This window comes from Scyliorhinus torazame, chromosome 17 (assembly GCF_047496885.1).
Source record: "Scyliorhinus torazame isolate Kashiwa2021f chromosome 17, sScyTor2.1, whole genome shotgun sequence".
Lineage (NCBI taxonomy): Eukaryota > Metazoa > Chordata > Chondrichthyes > Carcharhiniformes > Scyliorhinidae > Scyliorhinus > Scyliorhinus torazame.
In genome coordinates this window covers 155,462,859-155,481,461 of record NC_092723.1, presented here as the reverse complement: position 1 = coordinate 155,481,461, position 18,603 = coordinate 155,462,859, and the positions used below count along the sequence as shown (strand labels likewise).

The following is an 18,603-nucleotide window of genomic DNA, read 5'->3' as shown; positions in this document are numbered from 1 at the left end:
TTGTGACAGGGCAGTGTGGAGAGTTTTATTCTTTCTGTTTCTAACCTGTGCTTTACCTGCTCTGGGAGTGTTTGATGGCAAGGGAGCTTTATTCTGTATCTAATCCGTTTTGTTCCTGCACTGGGAGTGTTTGATGAGACAGTGTAGAGTGATGAAGATGGATCTTATAAATGAGACGAGATGGAGAACATCTTTTTTACCCTCTGCTTTAATAGTTTTTAAAAAATCGTTCCAGAAATAAACTGAGTTAGAGGCTGATGTGAGTGCAGATATATTCAGCTCAGACTGTAGCTGTGTAAGTTTGCATGTTGCTGCGCTCGTTGTGGTTTAATGGTTTCTAAACCCACAGCTTTTAATGTGTTGTATACTTGTAAACTGTGACCTGGGTCATCTGGGCACAGCTCTTGATAATAAGATTCCACAGCATGACTCAAACTTCCTCTTTGTTTAATTCAAACCTCTTAGACATGTTGTTGAAACATTCTTAAGGGACATGACTGCCCTATCAGATGCTCCTAGGGCAGTCAAAAGAGAGGGTTAGACAGAGAGTAATGCTCCCTCTGTACTGTCACATCAAAAGTTTAGGCAAAGAAAAGTTTTAAAATGTCTTAGAGGAGGAGAGGGAAGGCGGGAGAGGTTTGGGGAGAGGATTCCAGAACTCAGAGCACTTGTTGCCTTAATTGCCTTTGAGGAAGTATTGTGAGCCACCTTCTTGAACTACTGCAGCCTGCACAGTGAAGGTGCTCCCACAGTGCTGTTAGGGGAGGATACCCGGACTTCATGTGAATGATGCTAAAGGAACAGTGATATGTGTGTGGGCAGCTTCGCAATGATCTGGCGTCCTGTACCTGCATTGGAGTGAAGTTACTGTAATCACATATTCCACACCCTCATTTCATTGCTTAGCTGATCCTATGAGCGGTGCAACTGTCATTTTGATCGAGGGAGAGGGGTAACAGGAGGAAAATCGAGCAAATTACACAAAATGCCTGCGTGCCATACTTTCGAAGGTTGAGTAATCTGCTAATTTGTATTACAGCAGGATGGAGAAAGGGTGACCCGAGGGACAGCTGTGGATGGTGCTGTGCAGATTGCAGCTTCAAACCACCCCTGGATGGTATGTTTTGGAGCTGGTGTCAGAGAACAAGCAGAAGTGAAAGGTCAACATTGCCCAGACTGGAACTGGCAGCACAAAGGTTGACAGATGATGTCACAGGCTATTGGAAGAAGCCAGTTGCACCCCTCAGTGCAGTAGCTGCTCTGTGAGATAATGGAAGGTATGTCTAGTCTATGAGATCGGAGATGTGACATTTTTAGAGTCAATAAGCAATAAAGATCCATCCCATCATTGAAGGGCAGCACGGTAGCATAGTGGTTAGCACAATTGCTTCACAGCTCCAGGGTCCCAGGTTCGATTCCCGGCTTGGGTCACTGTCTGTGCGGAGTCTGCACATCCTCCCCGTGTGTGTGTGGGTTTCCTCCGGGTGCTCCGGTTTCCTCCCACAGTCCAAAGATGTGCAGGTTAGGTGGATTGGCCATGCTGAATTGCCCTTAGTGTCCAAAATTGCCCTTAGTGTTGGGTGGGGTTCCTGGGTTATAGGGTGGGTGTGTGGTCTTGGGTAGGGTGCTCTTTCCAAGAGCCGATGCAGACTCGATGGGCTGAATGGCTTCCTTCTGCACTGTAAATTCTATGATTCTATGATTGAAACATTTCAAGATATCCATCCTTGAGAGGTAGGTCTAAACACTTGAGGATTAAACAGTTGTCTTGAGTTTGGATCAAAATAAACGCTGTTGAATCAGTTATACATTGTCTGTGATATTTAATTTAATTTAATTGACGGCAATGAAACTGAATTATCAGGTGTTGTGCATTGTGTCTGACTGATCCAATAACAGCCAGATAACAGCCAGAATTTCAGTGTCCTCAGGAAGGTATTTCAGAGGGCAGCATGGTGGCGTAGTGGATAGCATTGCTGCCTCACGGCGCTGAGGTCCCAGGTTTGATCCCGGCTCTGGGTCACTGTCCGTGTGGAGTTTGCACATTCTCCCCATGTTTGCGTGGGTTTCACCCTCACAACCCAAAGATGTGCAGGGTTAGGTGGATTGGCCACGCTAAATTGCCCCTCAATTGGAAAAAATGAATTGGGTACTCTAAATTTTTTTTAAAAGGAAGGTATTTCAGGAGTGGTCACATCAAACTTATAGGAGGAACCACTGAAAAGGCCGTGGATCGATGACAGGGAGGTGTTTTTTTATTCCTTCACAGGATGTGAGCTCCACTGGCAACACCAGAATTTATTGCCCATCCGGAATTGCCCTTGAGAAGGTGGTGGTGAGCTGCCTTCTTGAAACTCCATAGTTCATGTGATATAGGTACACACAGAGTGCTAATAGGGAGGGAGTTCCACTTGGGGGTGGTTTCCCACTATAAAAGGCATGAGGCACTCACACTCCGCTGTGGTGATCTGTATATCTGTGTATATTAAGCAAGGGGTCAATGTAGATGCAATACAACTGAGCAATTACTAGAGGGAGCACGGGAGGTATAAAAACACACAAACAGGAAGTCAGGACACTTCACAGGAACGTGAGCTGGTAGCAAGACACAGACAGGCAGCTCAGATGTAACTTAAAGTTAAGCACTGAAGAGAAAACAAATTCACAATAAAGCATCTACTTCAACTTTAAGACTACGAGCTTTATTAAGACACAAGGAACAACACATCCGCCTCTTTCCGCTGGTGACATCTAAATTGTGAGTCAGCGTGTACATACCATATAACTCCTACAGCACGTGGCTAAGAGCTAGTTTGGTTCAGCCAGACAGTTTAATCACACTAGGTTAGCAGAGAGTCGAACTCACAGAGGATTGAGCTAATTGTGTGACAGGTTCAATAAATCATATTGAACTAACTTCAAAGTGTGGAGTATCTCTTAGGTAAAGCTGCACCCAGTCGCAGCCTGTGTTATCATACTGTGCTTAACACGACAGTAGAGGTTGCAGATTTGGAAGGTGCTGCCAAAGGAGCCATGGCAAGTTGTTGCAGTTCATTTTGCTGCTGCAAGTGTGTACTGGTGGTGGAGGAAGTGAATGTTTAATATAGTAGATGGGTTGTTGATCAAGCAGGCTAATTTGTCCTCAATGGTGTTGAGCTTCTTGATTGTTGTTGGAGCTGTATGGACCCAGGCAATTACTCCCTCACACTCCTGACTTCTGCATTGCCGTTGGTGGATAGGCTTTGGAGAGTCAGGAAGTGAATTACTGACCACAGAATTCCTATTGTGGCCACACTATTTATGTAGCTGGTTCAGTTATGTTTCTGGTGAATGGGTGACCTCTAGGATGTTGATGGTGGGGTTCAGTGGTGCTAATGCCAATGGACATTAAGGACAGATGGTTAGATTCCCTCTGTTGGAGGTAGTTATTGCCTGGCACTTGTGTGGTATGAATATCACTTGCCACTTATCAACTCAAGCCTGAAAGTTGTCCAGGTCTTGCTGTATCTGCGTGTGATCTACTTCAGTACATGAGGATTAATGAATGACACTGAACACTGTGCAATCCTCATTGAACACCCCCACTTCTGACCTTTTGCTGGATGGAAGATCACTGCTGAAGCAGCTGAAAACTCCTGCTGCAATATCTTGCAGCTGAGATAAATGGACTCCAACAACCATAACCATCTTGCTCTGCTAGATAAGACTCCCAATGAGTGGAGAGTTTCCCCTCAGATTCCCATTGGCTTCAGTTTTACTAGGACGCCTTGATTCCCCACATCAAATGTTGCCTAGATGACAAGCTCTGTTATTCTCACACCTTATGAGAAAGAAGCCTCCTTCTGCTCCTCCCGGAGCTTTGTATAAGGTGTGCTGATCAGATGTGTGAGGTGTACTGTGATGGATTCCCTAGTTCTCAGGTAGCATACATTAAAAAAAATTAATTTAGATTACCCAATTCATTTTTCCCTTAATTGGGCAATTTAGCGTGGCCAATCCACCTAGCCTGCACATCTTTGGGTTGTGGGGGCGAAACCCATGCAAACACAGGGAGAATGGGCAAACTCCACATGGACAGTGAGCAGGTAGCATACATGACCTACCTATTCAAAACTGAAGTGAAGTGATTTGCAATAAAAGTAAGCAAAATCTACCTGTGCCACCAGCATAGAGGATGAATATTATCTCTATTGCATGACCCACATAAATCTAGTGAGCCAGAATTAAATTAATGGCAGAAATGGGGACTAGTATTAAGGAGAGCATCCTCAAAACCTTCTGATGTGCGTTGCTATCTGGACAAACAGCTGATTTGCACACAATAAGATCTCACGCACAGTATATGAAATGATTGATGAGGCTGATTGAGCAGAGTTGCTGACCAGGATACTGGGAGAACTCTCTGTTTTCTTCCCAGAGCACTGAGGGATCCATCACAGCCAGCAATCAGAGAAGCTAATGGAAAGTTGAACTACACAACCAAAACTGTAGAGGACACTGGGATTAAACTGTAGAGTGCTTTAGTCAGATTGCACCTTGAGTCCAGTTCTGGTCATGGAAAAACAGGAGAAAGATTCGAGGGCTGGAGACCTAGAGAAGAACTAACCCCTTGGATCAGGGGAACGACTTGGGATCCCTGAGCAGTGATTTTGTAGAGTTGCATCAAATAGTGAAGGGAATGGGATAAGACAGTTCAGAGAATTACTTTAGGTTACTGTGGGATCTCTGTGTCTATTCGTATACCTGTAACGCCTTACCATATACCGAATGACAGGAATTCAAGACTGGACTTCTTGGGTTAAAAGCAATTTGCAACTTTTATTTTGTCAGCTAGTAGTGCTACTGGTAAGCTTCAATTTTCACACAAGTACAGAATTTAGGAAGGTCAGACTAGCCCTGCAGTAAGCTAGTCAGATGTATCGATTGTTTGTCCTTAGCAAATACAGACAAGTTGAATTGAATTTAAAATACGATTAATTCATGGTAATTCAGCTCCGAATCAAAATGTACAATACAAAAACGAAACCAAAGAAAATGGCGGTTTGCAAAGCTAGCAATAGGTTTAAGAAATTTGGTAAGAATAGAAAAAGAGGTGAGGTCTCATCCCGACAACTGAACTCTTTAAAGCTTTAAAATTCTGTCCCCTTTTCGGCTGTGATTGGGTTTAACTCATTTATAATTCATTCAATTCGAGCAAATGGCTGTCTGTCAAATTAAGAAATAAAGGCCTGATGCAATTTCTGTATTTTTCCACTCGAAGAAAACCTTTCTCACCAATATTAGCACTGCGGGGTGACTGGTTGTTACCATGGACACGGAACTGGGATCTTAGCCCAGCTCTCTAACACAAAGGGTCTTTCTGCTAGTTTGGCCTCGTAGACTCTAGCAGTTTGCTTATCTCATTGATTCCCAAGCAGTCAGCTTTTCTTATTGTCATGGTTAATATATGACTTTAAATTTTAGTTAATATGATTTCTTTAAATAATTTCTTCCTGGAAACCTTTTTACCTATGATAAAAGGTTGATTTCTATCAGTTTTCTATCAGTTACGTAGCTAAGGTAGGACAAGTGGTCACAGCTTCAAACTATTGAGAGGTAATTGTAGACTGATATCAGGAAATTCTTCTCCCTAAGAGTGTTAAATGTGTGGAATAAATGATCAAAAAGGTCTGTGGCGGTAACATTTCTGAAACCATTGAAGAAACAGTTTACGCCACCACGATGAAGTGACATTAGGATCTCACCTATTGAGATGGGTTGAATGGCTTCCTCATCTCTAATACCTTGTGATCTGGTAGACAATGCCTCAGTTTAATGTCTCATCTGGAAGACAACACCTCTAGCAATGCGACACTCCCTCAGAACTGCACTGAAGTGTCAACTTAGATTATGTGCTCAAGTTCTGGAATCGGGCAGGACATCAATCCATGGTGAAGAAATTTACAGGGTGGGTGGGCTTATTGCTCACCCCACCCCCTTATAAAGTTAGGTTCCAAAATAGTGGGTGGGCTACCGTTCTCTCTTGTTGGAGATGGTCATTGCCTGGCACTTGTGTGGCGTGAATGTTATCTGCCAGTTAGCAACCCAAGCCTGAATGTTGTCCAGTTATTGCTGCTGGCAGGCTTCAGTACCTGAGGAGTTGAGAATGGAACAGAACACTGTGCAATCATCAGCGAACACCCTCATCACTGCTGGGAAAGTGATATATGAATAAGCAGAAAATGGCTGAGGTTCAAACAACCAGAACCATCTCCCTTTGTGCTCGGTCTGACTCCAACCAGTGGAGAGTTTTCCTCTAATTCCCATTGACCACTTTTTCGAAGGTCTCCTGATACCACACTCAGTCAAATATTGCCTTGATATCAAGGGCAATCACTCTCAATTCTGCAATTTAGCTCCTTTGGGATTACACCTATAATGAGGTCTGAAGCTAACTAGTTTGGGCAGAACCCAAACTGAGCATTGGTGAATAGGTTATTGCTGTGTGAGTGCTGCTTGAAAGCACTGTCACGACACCTTCCATCACTCTTCTGAGATTGCGAATAGACTGATAGGGTAGCAATTGGTTGGTTTTTACTTATCCTACTTCTTGTGGAAGATATACCTGGGCAACATTGTTGGGTAAATTCAAGTGTTGTAACTTTACTGGAACAGCTTGGCTGGGATGGAGGGGGCTAGTTCTGAAGCACAAGTCTTCAGTACTACAGGCAGGCTGTGAAGAGGGCTCATTGTCTTTATACAGTGTCTTCAGCTGTTCCTTGATATCATTCGGATTGAATCAAATTGTCTGAAGATTGGCATCATCTATAAAGGTAGGGACCACCCACTTGGTACTTCTGGCTGAAGATGGTTGGAAATGTTCAGCCTTGTCTTTTGCACTGATGCTATTTGCGAAATGACCACTGAGAGTCTGAATTTTCATTTTCCACCATGCCTTGTGTGCATTGTAGGTATTTGGATCAACAGATATCGGAAGCAACTGGTAAAATCCATCAGTGGGCCCTTTCTGGAGACTATAATCCGTTACATGAAGAGGCAGGATCTGATCAGTGCTGAAGAAGTGAATCAGATTCATGAACTGAGTGCCTTATCGGACAAAGTGAAGGCAGTCATTGATGTTCTGGCTGGTAAAGGGAGCACCGCCTCTGAGTCACTGCAGACCTTCATAGAAACCACTAACTTGCAGCTCTACCTTTCAATTACTATTTATGGTAAGGGGTTGTATTTCATATGAACCATCCCTATTTTCTCTCTCCTGTTGTTCTCTGGTCTCTTTGAGTTATAGAGGTTGAGAAAACTGATCTTGGGCTTCCACCAGCACACCTCAGTAGAAGAGGCGTTGTGGTATTGTCACTGTCCTGGTAACCCAGAGACCCAGGATAATGCTCTGGGGACCCGGATTCGAATCCCGCCATGGCAGATGGTAAAATTTGAATTCAATAAAACTCTAGAATTAAAAGTCTAACGATGACCATGAAATCATTGTTGATTGTCGTGAAAAAGCCCCCCTGGTTCACTAATATCCTTGAGAGAAGGAAATCTGGCAAGCTTACCTGGTCTGGCCTGCTTAAATGCCCCTCTGAAATGGCAGAACAAGCCATTCAGTTCAAGCGTAATTAGGGATGGGCCCCAGCCAGTACCTCCCACACCCCAAATTGAATTTTAAAAAATCAGTACCTCTTCACAGCAAAGAATAAAGGCAGGGAATGGAGTAAAGAAGGAAAGAGAAATGGGGAGGGACGCAGAGGCGGAGGAGAGAGAGCTGGAGAGGATGAGAGTGGACTTGAGAAAGAGTGCTTCTGCACACCCAACTTAGTATTTTCTGAATAGTGAATTTATAAATGGAGGCACCACTCACACAATTTGAAATGGTACAAATTAAAGGAGTGCAATATAATTTAATAACGTGCATCTTTTAACGTCGAAGATTGATTTACTGCAGAAGTAGCCATTGTACCCAGAAGACATCCAGACTAGAAAATGACCAGGTGTCTTGACTGGATGTTACTTGCCAGATAGACTAATGAATAAGCAATACTCTCTCAGACACTGTAACCAGAATACTGCTTCTTGCAGTGACACAAGGAGCCTCTGTTGTAATCTCTAACCAGATGTTGAGGCTTCACCTGGCTGACTTGAAATGAACTCCTTTAAGTGTACAATGGAGAGCTTCAATCAATGCATAGTCAACAATTGGGTACTCAGTCAGTGGAGGAACTGAATGCATTTATCTTCTGGCATTTCATACAGAATGGATCTGTTTTTCAGGCTAAGCGGGGTATAAAGTACAATGGAAAATTAATAATATCACAGATAACTTATCAACAACTTGATGTGTTTTGAATGGCATGTTCTTCTCACTTCCTCAATTTCCTTCCCACCTCTTTTCCCTCCTTTCACCTTGCTGCTTCTTCTCCCCTTCCACCTTTCCATCCATTTCTCTACCTCCTGTTTTCCTCCACTTGTTTCTCCTCACCCTTTCTCCAATTCTTAGGAGGGGTTATTGGGTTACGGGGATAGGGTGGAAGTGAGGGCTTAAGTGGGTCGATGCAGACTCGATGGGCCAAATGGCCTCCTTCTGCACTGTATGTTCTATGTTCTATATTGCTCTTCCACTTACTGCCACTCTGAGTGTTGGGTCAATATGTTTACTCTATGATAGGTTCAAGTGGCATGGGGTGGCACGGTGGTGCAGTGGTTAGCACTGCTGCCTCACGGCACTGAGGACCCAGTTCGATCCCGGCCCAGGGTCACTGTCCGTGTGGAGTTTGCATATTCTCCCCATGTTTGCGTGCATCTCACCCCCACAACCCAAAAAGATATGCAGGGTAGGTGGATTGGCCATGCTAAATTGCCCCTTAATCGGAAAAAAAAGAATTGGGTACTCCAAATTTATTGTTTAAAAAGTGGCAGATGAGAATGCTTCAAGTTGTTAGGTAAATTCACTAACAGTAATAGCTGATTCCTTATGCGGATTGATTACTTGTGCACGGTGGTCGTCAGGTCCTTATTTCAAACTCTTTTGTTTTTTGTTTAAAGAGCCAATGGTACAGAAACACATTGAAGTCCTGCAGAGCAAGTTTGGGAGTGAGAATGAAATCGGTGCAGTGTGTGAAACGTCCTCCCTGAAAAGGCTCACCGACCTCCTGCTAATTGATGGGCTGACGGACATCCAACAGAAAGAGCATGATGTCATGCAAACTGAGGCCACCAGAGGGATGAAGAACAGCCCAAGACATGTCCCATTGGACAGGCTCTTCCTGCCCCTTTCGAGGGTTAATAACCCACCACGCATCTCAGTAACGGTGGGGGTGGCTGGAATTGGAAAAAGCACTTTGGTGAAAATATTGGTGTACAAATGGCTGAAGGGGGACTTGTACAGAGATGTCACTTTCATATTCCCCTTCATGTTTCGAGAGCTGAACTCCTTTGATAGGATATCTGCAGAAAAACTGCTCAAGTTGACCTTTCCCCACATTACTGAAACCAAGCACATCCTGAATGGGACAGCAAAGGTGTTGCTGATCTTTGATGGACTGGACGAGTTCAAGTATCCACTTGAGTTTTCAAACCCCCAGACATGCACTGACCCAAAAAAAGACATCCAGATTGACAACTTAATCGCCAACATAATACGGGGCACCATTTTCTCCCAGGCAACAGTCTGGATCACTTCACGCCCAACAGGAGCAGGTCAAATCCCAGATGGAATTGTGGACAGAATGACCGAACTCAGGGGTTTTGGGGAATTGGAGATGAAGGAGTTCTTGGGAACACTCTTTGAAGAAAGACCAATGGCCATACGGGTCTTTTCACATATAAAGGCCCACAAGTCGCTCTACATAATGTGCTCTGTCCCGTCCTTTTGTCTGATGATTGGGCTGTCCCTTGCATACTACCTCAGAACCAGTAATGACGGTCATAAGGCTGGAAATTTCCCCAGGACAATGACGGAAATCTACACGTATTTCTTCAAAATGATTCTCAATGGGGACTGGCATGAAAAGGAACAGGAGGCACTGAAAATTGATCAAACTTTTAGCAATACCAAGAAGCTGATTGTTAACCTGAGCAGGCTGGCATTTTATGGATTAATCAAACGCAGGTTTGTTTTCTATGAGCAGGACATGAAGGCATATAGCATTGACCTCACCTCACTACAGGGAAGTTTGTGCACTAGGATCTTCACAAAGGATGACTCCAATATCTGTACAGTTTACTACTTTACACACATAACCATGCAGGAGTACCTAGCTGCCATTTATTATTACACAGCTGCCAAAAGGGCCATATTTGACCTCTTCACTGACAGTGCCATGTCTTGGCCCAAGATTGGCTTCCATAATCATTTTAAGAATGCGGTCAATAAGTCCCTCCAGTCAGAAGATGGTCACTTGGACATATTTGTGCGTTTTCTCTCTGGCCTGCTCTCACCAGAAGTGAACAGATTGCTGCAGGGCCTGCTCCTGACAAAGGACGAGCACAACAGCTACCGAGCATCAGTAATGCACCACTTGCAATGCTGCCTCAACACTGACTACGTAATCTCTTCGAGAACAGTGAATATCATGCATTGTCTCCATGAGCTGCAGCACACTGAGATCGCTAAGGGGGTAGCAGATGCCCTCAGAACGGGGTGTCTGGCTGGAAAACTGACTCCCATCAACTGTTCTGCTCTGGCCTACCTCCTGCAGGTGTCGGAAGAATGTATGGAAGAGACCAATCTCTCCAACTGCCTGAGTTACAATATCTTCAAGAGCTTACTCCCCCGTCTGTTGTACTGCCACAACCTCAGGTACCTAATCTTTTCTATAATCCAACCTCTGTGAGTTTAGGTGGTGGATCCCAACTCAAAGCGTTGTGTAATCGGAGACAGAAGCTGAGGTCTGCTACTCTGGACAGGGCTGGAGCTGGGGACATCACCTTACCAGCTCTATGGCTCCCCATTACCTCATGGGCTGTACTCAGAGATTGAATAACTGGGGACAGCTCCCTGTCCCTTTCCACAAACATTCAATCTCTCCACCACCGGCGAACAGTGGCAGCTGGGTGTACCATCTACAAGATGCACCACAGTAACACGCAAGGTTCCTGAGGCAGCACCTTCCAACCCACGACCACTACCATCTAGAATGACAAGAGCAGCAGATAGCTGGGATCCCCATCATCTAGAGGTTCCCCCAAGTCGCTCAACACCCCGACTTGGAAATATTTTGTCGTTCCTTCACTGTCACTGGGTCAAAATCCTGGAACTCCCTCCCTAAGAGCTCTGTTGGTGTACCTACACATCAGGAACTACAGGGATTAAAGAAGGCACAGTGGTTAGCACTGCTGCCTCACAGCACCAGGGAACTGGGTTCAATTCCTGCCTTGGGTGACAGTCTGTGTAGAGTTTGTACATTCTCCCCGTGTCTGCATGGGTTTCCTCTACGTGCTCCGGTTTCCTCCCACAGCACAAAATATGTGCGTGTTAGTTGGATTGGACATGCTAAGTTACCCCTTAATGTCCAGGGATGCGGAGTTAGATTATGGGATTACGGGGATAGGGCTGGGTGGGCACTTGTAAACGGGTAGAGTGCTCATTCGAAGGGTCGGTGCAGACCCGATGGGCTGAATGGTCTCCTTCTGCACTGTAGGGATTCTATTCTATTTTATTCTATTCTGTTTATCTAAGGCAGCTGACCACTGCCCTTTGAAGGGCAATTAGGGATGGGCAATAAATGCTGGCCTAGCCAGTGGCACCCGCATCCCGTAAATGAATTTTAAAAAAGCACAGAACACAATCAATAGATTCTCTGACTGAAGAAATCTTTGTGAATGTCCTGGGGTACTGTGACTCGTGGAGATATGAAGGAGATAACTAGGCTGGAATTATTTTCCTTAGAAAAGCTGAAGGGGATATTTGATAAAGGTGCCTAAGATTATGCGGTATTTAGATTTTTCTTTTTAAAAATAAATTTAGAGTACCCAATTCTTTTTTTCCAATTAAGGGGCAATTTAGCGTGGGCAATCCACCTACCCTGCACATCTTTGGGTGGGGGTAAGACCTACACAGACACGGGGAGAATGTGCAAACTCCACACGGACAGTGACTCGGCATTGGGATCGAACCTGGGTCCTTGGCGCTGCGAGGCAGCAGTGCTGACCAATAAGCCACCGTGCCGCCCCTTGAGGTATTTTGATAAGGAGAAATCAGTTCCACTGGCAGTTGGACCAATAACCTCAGGAAACAAATGTAAGATAATTGGCAAAAGAAGCAGAGAGGCGATGAGATTTTTCATGCAGCGAGCTATTATGGGCTGGAGTCAGTGCATGCACCGGGCGCAACGGGTGAATCCCGGGGGAGGCCCAAATCAGGCTTTGCGTCAGGCCAATTGCAAATCATCCCGCTACTTACCCATGACACGATCTAGGCGTGAGCCACAGGCTCAATGAACTATCTTGTTGCCGAATTCTCCCGGCACCCGGGAGTCACCAGGCACACTGCCAAGGCCTCAACCGGCACTGATTAGCACTGGTTTCCACAAGCGTGGACCAGGGGTGATGCAATTCAGGAAGTCAAGGAGGCCATTGGAGCCCTTGGGTGGTCGGAGTCAAACCAGGATAACTCCCCTGAAAATGGGGAGAAGCCCTCAGCAACCCCCTAGTGGGGTGTCCTTACTTGGGGCTGTTATACCCATGTCTACGTGGCATTGCCAGTGGGTTGGGGTTGTATGGGGCTCACCAGGTTCACTTAGAGATCAGGGCACCCTTTCAAGGTGGCGCCCGATCTCTCAGCAGCTGGTCTCGCTCGCAGGTTCAGCTCCCCATTGCAGAAAGAATTTCGAAGTGAATGCTGGACCAGGGAAAACTCCTCAAGGCACCAAAAAATGACTGTGGGCGTGATTCAATGGATAAAGAACAGAGTCCATGCAATTAAACAGGACTCTGCTTCTTTTTCGGGCCTCGGCAAGGAACGCCCCGGCTGCACTTAGTCACATTTCCTGTAACTCACGAGCTCAGCTCTCGCCAGTGCAGCAAGCAATCAGGGTGCCATTTTTAAAAAGCGTCCCGATCTCTTGATCACCCACCGTGGCCTCCAGAACCCCCCCCAACTTACTATTTGGGGGGACCTCAAGCTCCACACCCCACCTCTTAGGCACCCCAGACCCATTCCCCAGCACCGGCAAAATAACACTCGGGCACCTTGGCACTGCTAAGGTGCCAAGCTGGCAGTACTCAGTGCCTGGGTGGTATCGGGGGTGCCAGAGTACCACCCTGCCCAAAACCCGACTAGCATGTGGCTTCCAGTCGCCTAGGAGACTCCCTCCAACCATCCCCCTGACCACCTAGGTGCCAGCCTGGCGCTGCCAAGGTGCCCACGTGGCACTGCCAATGTACCAGGTTGGCACTGCCAAGATGCCAGGCTCTGGCAGCTTTCGCATGGTAGCGATCCGGCCGGGGTGCCCTGCACAGGTATTGGGGGGTGGGATTGTGGACCCCTTCATAGTGAGTTGTGGCTTGGGGGAGGGGGGGGGGGCGCAGTTGGACGTCATATCAGGGGTTCCAGAGATTGGGACCCATTTAATAATGGCTCCTCAATCTCGTGTTTCCCTGAGGAGTCCCGGCTAATGGAAACACGCACTCACTATGGGACTTTGTTCCCATTTAGTTAAATCGTGCCCGATATGTCAAATTGCTTCCTTATTGTGCTGTATGATCTATATATAATATTTAGGTTTCTGTCCAATACATTGCCACCCAGGATAATGATAACTTGAATCCTAGTTTCATAGAATCATAGAATTTACAGTGCAGAAGGAGGCCATTCGGCCCATCGAGTCTGCACCGGCCCTTACAAAGAGCACCCTACTCAAGCCCACATATCTACCCTATCCCCGAAACCCAGTAACCCACACTTATTTGACTAATTGCTGTTTATATAATAACCTCCAAGATATACCACATAGTTTCTGCTGCTCTTTCGCTATCTCAGCTCTGAAACGGATTCTGCTGCCAGTATTGCAAACTCTGTGCTGGAAGTCAACTTTTGTTTCTAGACTGATATGGAATTATTTGCCACCAGGTAATAACTAGATGGCAGAGGGAAGCGGTTATAGGACTGGAGGAGCTTGCTGACACTTGGGTGGGGCGAGGCTATGGAGAGAATAAATTATAAGGGTTTAATATCTTGAGTAATGGGGGACAATTTAGGCCAATGAGGGGCTGGGTTAATGCACAGAATATGATACAGGCAGCTGGAGTTTCTTGAGGATGGGAGGCTTGTTGTATTAATTCAGTCTGAGGGCTTCAGGAGCAGAGGAACTGGCTCTGGGCAAGTGGGTTTGGTGAAGGGCAGGGAGAGTATGTATAGATGTGAACTTCCTATCTATGTTCCACAGGGCATGAAACTTTAGACCAGCTTGGTTCATTCAGAGTGAGAGGCTTGAGATAGGGTTGACATCAGTCGCAAGGGATTAGAGGGGACTTAAAGCAATGGTTCTAGTCTATCTGTTATTCAGCTGGGAAATTCACCCATCACAATGTTAACCAGAGAGTCTGACAGCATAATGGTAGTTTAAAAAAATATATTTTTATTCTCCTTTTTCCACATTTTATTCAAAGTTTACACCTACCAATAAACAATAAGCAGTAACGAATACAATGTCAATCCCCTTATCAACAACAACAGTCCCATCTTCCCACCAACCCCCAAACAACAACCTACATGTCAACACAAACATCAAATAAAAAAATCAGGAATCACTCATAGTCACCATCAACATACACAGTACCACTCCCCCAACCCACACCCCCAATGTTCAATGCCATCCAATTCTTGAAAGTGCATAATGAATAACGCCCATGAATTGTAGAACCCTTCCATCCTTCCCCTTAGTTCAAACTTCACCTTCTCAAGAGTTAAGAATTCCAGCAGGTCCCCCCCGCCACGCCAGGGCAGACTGGAGAGGTTGACCTCCACCCCAACAGGATCCGCCTTCTGGCGATCAACGAGGCGAAGGTTACAACATCTGCCTCCGCACCCGCTTCCAGCCCCGGCTGATCCGACACCCTGGGCGGGATTCTCCGCCGGCGGGATTCTCCGTTTTGCCGGCGCCCGGGAGTTTCCCGAAGATGCGGGGCTGTCCCACAATGGGAAACCCCATTGGCTGGCCGGTGTAACGGAGCATCCCGCCGGCGGGTCGAGGCAGAAATGTGGCGGGGCGGAGAATCCAGCCCCCTGAATATGGTCTCCCGAGGGCCCGGGTCAAGTTTCACATACCCTACCTGAGAGAGTACCCTAAAAACCTCCTTCCAGTATTCCTCCAGCTTTGGCCAGGACCAAAACATATGAACATGGTTTGCGGGCCACCACCCACTACCCATACTAAGGGAATACTGCATTGTCTGAGGTGCTATACTGATGTGCGTTGCATTGAGGGAGTGCTGAATTGCTGAAGATATTGTACTGAGGAAATGCAGCAATTGTGGTGTTAGACTGAGTGAGTTCTGCATAGTTTGAAGTGTTGGTCTGGGGGAGTATTGCATTATGAAGTTGGACTGATGGATTGTTGCATGGTTGGATTTGCTACATTGAGGGAGTGCTGTAATATATATATAATCTAAGGAGAGTAAAGGGTTAACAAGATGATGTTCATGTATCTCAACACTAGATGGCATCACTGAGTAGTGTTATAAAAGGCTGCATCTCTAAGCATTCTGGGAGAAGCTTATGGAGAAGGATAGTGAGAGATTGAGATAGAGTGTTGTATTAGAAAGACATTATAGATTACTGTAGCATAGATTTAATACTTTTTTTTAGCTATTACTTAAACCATTTAAAGTAGTGTAAAATAAACATGCGGGCAGCACGGTAGCATTGTGGATAGCACAATTGCTTCACAGCTCCAGGGTCCCAGGTTCGATTCCGGCCTGGGTCACTGTCTGTGCGGAGTCTGCACGTCCTCCCCGTGTGTGCGTGGGTTTCCTCCGGGCGCTCCGGTTTCCTCCCACAGTCCAAAGATGTGCGGGTTAGGTGGATTGGCCATGCTAAATTGCCCATAGTGTCCAAAAATTGCCCTTAGTGTTGGGTGGGGTTATGGGGATTAGGTGGGGTTACTGGGTTGTGGGGGTGTGGGCTTAGGTAGGGTGCTCTTTCCAAGAGCCGGTGCAGACTCGATGGGCCGAATGGCCTCCTTCTGCTCTGTAAATTCTATGAAACAAGCTTTGTTTTAAATACTGAGCTTGATGTTCTTTGTAAACACTACAACTTTTAGCTATCTTGGAGAACTATACAAAGAACATCACATTGTTGGTATTGGATTGAAGAAGTGCTGCATTTTTGGTGATGAAAGTGGGGTGCTGCATTGCTGGATGTGCAGTACTGAAGGAGTGCTGCATTATTGGAGTGGTTGGTCTGGAGGGGGTATTGCCTTATCAATAAGGGAGTGCTGCATGTTGGAAATGTTAGACTGAGAGAGTGCTCCTTGCTAGTTTCCTTTGTCAGGGTCCTTCCTGTTTATTCCCGTATTTCCCCTTCCTTTTGTTTTCCCGTTATCATTTTTGATCCATGGGTGATTAATGGACGTATATCCTAAAGTCAAGTAGCAGAGAGAATGAGAAATTCAGAAATTACAGGAAAGAACACACTGCTAGTCTCTGCTAATTTGAACAGGAGCTTCTGACTTTTTGGTACCAGAGAGAGAGAGAGAGATGGGGTGGGACTCACTTTGATTGATTGGTTGGGGGCCAATAATTACATTTTTTTTTTTTAAGAGTACCTGAATTTCTTTTCCCCAATTAAGGGGCAATTAAGTCTGGCCAATCCACCTAACTTGCACATCTTTGGGTTGTGGAGGTGAGACCCACGCAGATATGGGGAGAATGTGCAAACTCCACAAGGACAGTGAACTGGGGCCGGGATCGAACCTGGGACCTCGGCGCCGTGAGCCAACAGTGCTAATCACTGCGGTACCGTGTTGCCGAGGTGGGGGGGGGGGCAATGAATTAGCCAAAAAGGCCACACTCTGCCTGGTAACAGCTGGTGATTGAATCGTGACCCAGTAGAATGTTTTTCAGATTCCCATGACTCCTGGAAGCACAGGGACAAGGACTCTCTCTCTGCCCTCTGTGTTTTCACCAGAAAGGCTGTGGGTGTTGTATTTCTGAAACTACAGAGACATGGATGAATGTATAGTAAAACTTCAGACTGGAAGTCGTGTTTGAGGAGGAGTAAGGTGCTGGTAACAACCATCTGAAAAAAAGACTCTTTTTCACTTTCACTTGTGTTTTTTCTTTACCCCTTTCTTCCCCTCTGTGTTTGTCTGTCTTGTGTGTGGGGGGGTGGTGGGGGGGTGGGGGGGGGGGAAGTTAAATAGGGAATTAGGAATTAGATGATAGCTAACCAGTTGTATTTGCTGCATATTTCATTACTGTCCTTGTTATAAATAACCAGTCATTGTATTTACATTTAAAACTTGGTGACTGTAATTATGGGCAGCGAAGGTCCAAAGACTTCGGGTATTTGTCTAAGAATTATTGGTTAATTCGCTTGTGTTATGACACCGGGTGAAGTGAGGCTGGAATTGACCGTGCACTAACTCAGGGAGTCGTAATACCTTTGAGTGAGATGTTATCCCTGATGTTCCTCAGCTGAAGACCTCGATGGTTGTGTTGAACCAGTGGAGTTTGTGTGGTCAGTGCGAGAATGGCTCGAGCCTGCAGCAGGAGAGTGCAAACACCCAGGTGGCCACATCCCTGATAGCTGTCTGTTTACTTACCCTTGAAGTGGGGTGGGGAGTCCAGTGTTTTCCTAAATTCCTTAACAGACTGTTGACTTGTAACATGCATATATTGGCAACTTCACATCAAATGGGGTGGCACGGTGATGCAGTGGTTAGCATTGCTGCCTATGGCTCTGAGGACCCGGGTTCGATCCTGGCCCCGGGTCACTGTCCTCCCAGTGCTTGCGTGGGCTTCACCCCCTCGACCCAAAGATGTGCAGGGTAGGTGGATTGGCCACGCTAAATTGAAATGGAATGAAATGAAATGAAATGAAAATCGCTTATTGTCACAGTAGGCTTCAAATGAAGTTACTGTGAAAAGCCCCTAGTCGCCACATTCCGGCGCCTGTTTGGGGAGGCTGGTACGGGGATTGAACCGTGCTGCTGGCCTGCCTTGGTCTGCTTTAAAAGCCAGCGATTTAGCCCTGTGCTAAACCAGCCCCTAAATTGCCTCTTAACTGGAAAAAAATAATTGGGTACTCTAAAATTTATTTTAAAAAACTTCACACCAAATGACAAGTACAAGCTGGGAGTTGCTGAATAGTTGGATATCCAGTGGTAGTGCTGTGTTAGTATAAAACTGTTGTGTTTTATTTACTTTTTGAAGGCTGGAAAACAATCAGTTCAAAGACAATGTGATGGATCTACTGGGGAGCTTGTTAAGTGCGAAGGACTGTCAGATCAAAAAGATTAGGTATGTCTTTCTCTTAATTGCTTCCAAATAACGACCAGGTTAGCACTTCTGGACATTCTAGACATAAAATGCTATATAAATTGAAACTACTGTACACAATCTAATTGCTACTCAAACCAGGGTGCACCGCAGGTAACATATCGCAGG

The 18,603-nt window shown here is 45.8% G+C and overlaps 1 protein-coding gene across 6 annotated transcripts in view; it reads left to right on the top strand.

The window, feature by feature from the left end:
* Window positions 1-18,603, top strand: part of nlrc3 (NLR family, CARD domain containing 3) — a 117,341-nt gene that overhangs the window by 43,559 nt on the left and 55,179 nt on the right. For 4 of the 6 annotated variants that reach the window (XM_072481334.1, XM_072481331.1, XM_072481332.1 and 1 more), the window contains exons 2-5: window positions 1,040-1,277; window positions 6,951-7,211; window positions 9,040-10,795; window positions 18,370-18,456. In XM_072481334.1, coding sequence (XP_072337435.1) covers window positions 1,271-1,277; window positions 6,951-7,211; window positions 9,040-10,795; window positions 18,370-18,456 — 2,111 coding nt within the window. In that variant the 5' untranslated portion in view covers window positions 1,040-1,270. Of the gene's footprint in view, window positions 1-530; window positions 870-1,039; window positions 1,278-2,650; window positions 2,759-6,950; window positions 7,212-9,039; window positions 10,796-18,369; window positions 18,457-18,603 lie in introns of those variants that run through there. The other 2 variants (XM_072481333.1, XM_072481336.1) reach the window with 2 other exon arrangements.